This window comes from Malaclemys terrapin, chromosome 5 (assembly GCF_027887155.1).
Source record: "Malaclemys terrapin pileata isolate rMalTer1 chromosome 5, rMalTer1.hap1, whole genome shotgun sequence".
Classification (NCBI taxonomy): Eukaryota; Metazoa; Chordata; order Testudines; family Emydidae; genus Malaclemys; species Malaclemys terrapin.
Window position 1 is genome coordinate 1,140,155 of NC_071509.1, and position 6,178 is coordinate 1,146,332.

General features: G+C 61.2%; 1 protein-coding gene across 1 annotated transcript; it reads right to left on the minus strand.

Moving 5' to 3' along the window:
- Window positions 1-311: 311 nt before the first annotated feature.
- Window positions 312-3,836, minus strand: LOC128837934 (nanos homolog 1-like). The gene has a single exon (XM_054029633.1). The coding sequence runs from the start codon at window positions 3,834-3,836 to the stop codon at window positions 3,219-3,221; it is 618 nt and encodes a 205-aa protein (XP_053885608.1). The 3' UTR covers window positions 312-3,218.
- Window positions 3,837-6,178: the final 2,342 nt, after the last annotated feature.

Genomic DNA, 6,178 nt, shown 5'->3' on the forward strand with positions numbered 1-6,178 from the left:
CCAGCCCTCAGTGACACCAGCACATTGGATTTTCCCAGCGGAGTTTGAACCCATCGAGATGCTAGACTCCGGCCAGACTGTGTTTCCTCCAGGGGCTCTGCCTAGACTGAGGGCTCCGAGCACCCCAGCTGCCAAGAGACCTCCTGGCAGGTCCCCAAAAGGCTGGGGGGGTTGCTGGGATCCACTGGCAGCAGAACAAGCCAGGGCCGCTCCTGCTCTGCGGGAGGCCCAAATCTAGCTCCATCAGGTCGTCTTCCAAGCCTCGCTCCTCGCCTGCAATCAGCACCAAAAGACCAGACACACCAACGGCCTTGACAATAATTGGTCAAACTGTTTATTACTTGAGTGATTCCTTCTGGGTAACATCTGCACTGCAGCATCCAGCAAGTGACAAAATAGAAATAAAAATCTCAACAGGATCGTCAGCATCAGTATTATTCTTTAATAAAAACTTCAGTGACAGACAACACGTCCCAGCCACTTGCCCCGAGCCCTACAGGCCGGGACGTCACAGACATGGACCCCTGGCTGGCAGTCACGGCCCTCCAGACTCACACACACAAAGTGAGCCACTTCGCAATCTGGGGTTGGTTGGTTTTTTAAAAGCTCCATTGAAATAATATCCCAAAAATATGTAATGCAAAAAAAAATACATTTATGTTATACAAAGATTGAAAAATAGCTATTAAAATTATTAAATACTATTAAATCCTCTTACAAACAGCAGGAAACGTTTATAAACTTTAGTTATTTACCTTCAATAGCCAGTAAAACTCAGAAATTATCAGAGAAACAAACGAAACTCCCACTCTTTCGCTTGAGGTAGAATGCCCTCACTGATCACCCGGACAAGTTAAAATACTATATTTACAATAAACACTTTATATACAACACAGCAAATCTAATACATTTTCCTTAAATCTCATATTTTTTTAAATCTTTTTTTTTTAAAAATGGATTCACTTTGGTAAACAAAACCATGTGATGTGTGCAGTCCTGGTCAGACAATAATCACCTCTTGGATCTAATACATTCAATACGAAAAAGACATTTTTGCATCGTATTTGGATAAGGTGTGCATGTCCACACACCCCCGCAGAGCTACAAATGACATCACACACTCCCGCACACACCAGACGGACCGACACAGACAGTTCTGTACAATGCAAAGACCTACGCTAGTCAGACACCCCCACAAAGAGTCTTTTCATGCAACTGTTGCATTTCTGTTTTCCCCCCAAATGTTTAAGACAATCTCTTTGCTGGAGGTGAGGGGGTCTAGGGGATGTCAACATCAGATTTCACCCCAGTCTGCCCACCCAGAGCCCCTGCACTGTCAGGAATGGGGGGAATCTTGTCTCTCTGCAATTCAATTGAGGAGACAGACACAAGAATTTTCATAAAGGGGAAAACTCACAGTGTCAACGGAGGCAGCTGGAAAGAAACCAGCAAGGCAGGGAGGCTCCAGGCCCCTGGCTGGGGGAGGGGGCATGGGAAGACATTGCAGCCCCCAGCCCCCCAGCCCGGGAGGGGAGGAGACACGCTGCGGCCCAGCCCGGGGGGGGGGGGGGAGAGAAGCGGGGGGCGGGTTGCTTTTTGTGTTGGTCCAGTTTGTCTGCAGCACTGTTCTGCAGGTCACTAAGGCATCCAGTGACGGCCTCTGCTCCCTTCTTCTGCTGCCGTTGCAGAAAGGCCCCCACCGCAGGCCAGCTCCTTCCCTGGCTCCTGGTCCAGTTCGTTACACGCAGCTCAGAGCAACCCCGGGCGGGGGACAGCACCTCCGTCCCCTCCCTGTGCCTCTCCCACCAGCTGGCAAAGAGAGGGCTGCCCAGGGTGCGTGGGGCGCTGGGGAACGTGTGGGCCATGGAGGAGGCTGTGTGTGCGATGCTCTGGGTATGTCGGGCTGAGTGTGATGCAGTGTGGGTGTGTCGGGAGGACTGGGCCATGTGGAGCAGTGTTGGGCTGAGTGTGGGATGCAGTCAGGGTGACCAGATGTCCCGGTTTTATAGGACCAATCTCAATATTCGGGGCTTTGTCTTATAGATGCGCCTGTTACCCCCCCAACCTGGCCTGATTTTTCACACTTGCTGTCTGGTCACCCTAGCCGCAGTGTGTGTGGATTGGGCTGAGTGTGTGATGGGGTGTGTGCAATGTGGTGTGTTAGGCTGAGTGTGGAATGCGGGGCGGGGTGTCAGGCTATGTGTGGGATGCAGGGTGTGTGCCTTGTCTGAGTGGTGTTGGGCTGAGTGCGATGTGGGTGTGTGATGCAGGATGTGTGTTGGGCTAAGTGTGCAATGTGGGGTGTGTGTCAGCATTAGTGTGCAATCCAGTGTGTGAGTGTGATGTGGATGTGATGTTGGTGCATGTGTCAGGCTGAGTTTGCGATGCAGATGCATGTGTGATGCAGGTGCTTGTGTCAGGCCGAACGTGAAAACTGAGTGAGTGTGTGTCAGGCTGAGTGTGCAATATTGGTGTGCGTGCAATCAGGGGTGCATGTGTCAGGCTGAGCATGCAATGCAGGTATGTGTGTGATAGGGGTGCGTGTGTCAGGCTGAGCGTGTGATGCATGTGCGTGTGTTGCGGGTGCATGTGCAATGCAGGTGCGCATGCAATGCTGGTGTGTTTGTCAAGTTGAGCGTTCAATGCAGGTGCGTGTGCAATGCAGGTGCAGATGCGATGCAGGTGCATGTGTCAGGCTGAGTGTGAGATGCAGGTGCAGGTGCGATGCAGGTGCATGTGTCAGGCTGAGCGTGCGATGCAGGTGCGTGTGTCAGGCTGAGCGTGCAATGCAGGTGCATGTGCGATGCAGGTGCATGTGTCAGGCTGAGCGTGCGATGCAGGTGTGTGTGCAATGTGGATACGGGTGCGGGTGTCAGGCTGAGCGTGTGGTACAGGTGCGTGTGTGATGCAGGTGTGTGTGTCTGGCCGAGCGTGCAATGCAGGTGCGTGTGCGAGCCGGGTGCGTGTGTCCGGCCAAGCTTGCGATGCAGGTGCGTGTGTGATGCGGGTGTGTGTGTCAGGCTGAGCGTGCGACGCAGGTGCGTGTGTGATGTGGGTGTGTGTGTCAGACTGAGCGTGCGATCCGGGGTGCGTGTGTCCGGCTGAGCGTGCGATGCAGGTGCGAGTGTGATGCGGGTGCGTGTGTCCGGCCGAGCGTGCCACGCAGGTGCGTGTGCAATCCGGGGTGCGCGGGGTGCGGCGTTTCCCTGGCTCCGGCGCTAGAAGAGGGGGAGGCGGCGGCCCGCGGCCCGGCCCTTGAGGACGCGCTGCGGCGGCGGCTGGCGGGAGAGCGGGCAGTACTTGATGGTGTGCGCGTTGTCGCCGCGGGCGCTGCACAGCGGGCAGGTGTAGGCGCGCAGGATCGGGCACAGCACCCGGCCGTCCAAGCTCTTGAGCACGTGCGAGCCGAACACCTCCTGGGGCGCCCCGTTGTTCCGGCAGAAGACGCAGATCTTGGGCTCGGGCTTGGCCCGGCCGCCGCCTGGGGGCCCCCTGCGCCCCTTGCGCTCCGCGCCCAGCAGCTCGAAGGGGCCCGGGCCGGCCGCGCAGCCGCCTTCCGAGGCCCGGCCGCGGCCCGGGCGCAGCGCCCCGCCGCCGGCGGGCTGGAAGGGGCGCAGCAGGGCGAAGCGCTGCTCCAGGTCGCGCAGGGCGGCGGCGGGGCCGGGCGCGGAGCAGCCGCCGTCGCGCAGGGCGCAGGGGCAGGGCGCAGCCGGCAGCGCGGGGGCGGCGGGCGCGGCGGGCGGCCGGGCCGGGCCCACCAGGGCGCACAGCCCCAGGTAGTCGGTCCAGAAGTCGAAGGTGGCGGCGTCGCGACAGCGGCGCTCCAGACACGCCATCGCCCCGGCCCCGGCCCGGAGCCGCGCTCAGCCCGGCCGCGGCTCGGCGCAGAGGCAGCGAAAAGCCGGGCTGGACTCTGCCCGCTCGCAGGCTGCGGCACCGCGGGGCGGGGGGAGCGGCGCGGCCGGCCCCTGCCGCCAGCGCATCCCCGGAGGAGCGGCCGGGGGCCTCCGCGCCGGACCGATTGGCCGAGCTCCCGGCGCCTCCCCTGGGTGGGGAAACGTGGGACAAATGCGGGCCAGTTCCCCACGGTAACCCGGAGCCACGCAGCATCCCTGGGGCTCCCAGGGGAGAGGCAGGCTCGAGCCCGGCAGAGAACCCAGGAGTCCTGGATCCCGCTCCTGCTCTAACCACTAGACCGCACTCCCCTCCCAGAGCCAGGGAGAGAACCCCAGAGTCCTGGCTCCCAGCCCCCCCAGTTCTAACCCACCAGCCCCTGCTTCCCTCCCAGAGCCGGAGAGAGAACCCAGGAGTCCTGGCTCCCCGCCCCCCCAGCTCTAACCTACCAGCCCCTGCTCCCCTCCCAGAGCCAGGGAGAGAACCCAGGAGTCCTGGCTCCCCCCCCCCCCCCCCAGCTCTAACCCACCAGCCCCTGCTCCCCTCCCAGAGCCAGGGAGAGAACCCAGGAGTCCTGGCTCCCAGCCCCCCCCCCCCCGCTCTAACCCACCAGCCCTCTCTCCCCTCCCAGAGCCGGAGAGAGAACCCAGGAGTCCTGGGTCCCAGCCCCATCCCCCACGTTAACCCATTCGATCCCTGCTCCTCTCCCACAGCTGGGATAGAAGCCAGCCGCTCCCACTGGCCCCGCTCCTGGCCCGGGGCTGGCGCTAGTATTTCTGATATGCCAGTGGGGGGCTCCGTGCCAGGCTCCCCCTGCCCAGGGGATGTCTGTGCGCTGGCAGCCCCAGAGGAAGGCGCTGCCCTAGCTTTAGTCTCAACCCCCTTCTGACTGGAGCGGCTCTGGGGAGCTGTGACTCCAGGTCCCTGCTCTGATCACTGGTTCCAGGGACACTCGGGGACAGATCCTGGGACTCCCAGTCTGCTCAGGGCATGTCCTGCGCTGGAGTAAGTCACATCCCCCCCAGCAAGCCCCGAGGAGGGGGAGGGGGGAGGGTGTTTATCACGGATCCGAACAGCAGCCAAATCCTGGAGTGGATCAGAGCTGCCGGGAAATTCCACCTGAGCAAAACTCCCGCAGAGCAGCTGCAGCCCTGGGGACAACGCGCCTCGTTCCTGCAGGGACACAGCCCAGGCGCTGAGCCAAGGGAGAATCCAGGACTAGCGTCTTTGTCCCGCCATGGGGCAGGCCGGCCCTGATCGGCTTCGGCCGGGGGAAGATCCTGGGGGAAAGGATCAGGTCACAAGTACAAATGTGGGACACGCTGACAGCCCGACAAGCCGGGCCTGCTGGGTGCTGGCACTGCCGCGGGTTGCCCACCCTGGGTCCGGGACTCCAGCATTTTCGATGGGAACCATTCTCCCCAAGAGAAGGGAGGGGACCCCCGGTGTCTGTGGAACACAGGCCCCTGGGACGAACGTGGGGGTCCTTTGAGAGGCTCCTCATGTGCAGCCACCAAGTGCACGAGGGCTGAAACGGTAACTGCTGTTCCCCTCACACGTCCCAACCCAAAGGGACGCAGGCATTTTCCTGATCTCCCTCTGAAATGCAGCCCCTTCCGGGGGTGGCATTACACCAGGGCTCACGCCCAGCCCTGGGGGCCAGGCCCTTCGTTTGGCCTCTGGCCCAGCACAGAGCTGGCAGCACATAGTCTCCCTTGGGGGCCGCCTGGCTCCAGGTGGGAGAGGAGGGTTTTGAACCTGAGGGAGGGCTGGTCCTGATCTCACAAACGCAGCAGCCTGAGCTGGTGGTGCTGCGGGGCGCAGGCTGGGTGGCTCGGGCGGGGCACGCTCCCCTCCGGATAAGTGCTGACTCCAAGCACCCAGCGCCAGGGAGCCGTGGCGAAGGACCATCGCCTGCTGGGGAAGGCACTGCCCCTGCTTGTCAAGTCGGCCCCCAGCCTCGAGCCCACGTGGTGACAGCAGCCAGGAATCCCGCTCCCCAGCTCCAGCTGGCCAGACGCTGCGGCTGAGCCGCGCGTTCAGCCCGTCCAGGCTGTGCTGCACCTGGGGACCAAAGGGGAGGTCACAAGTCCACTCTGGATGGCACCACCAGGCTATTAAACCATCTCACCCCAGTGCTGCCCAGGGGGTCTGGCTCCCCCCCCCAGGCCTGTATTAGCCCACACGGTGCCAGGCACGCTCCTGGCAGTATATGTAGAAAGGTGCTGATGGTCAACACCAAAGCTGTTACTGGCCTGGGCCCCAGCTAGCACATCTCCAGGAC

Excerpts from the sequence above, each read along its gene's own strand:
- LOC128837934 (XM_054029633.1), bottom strand. The coding sequence starts at position 3,836 with ATGGCGTGTCTGGAGCGCCGCTGTCGCGACGCCGCCACCTTCGACTTC.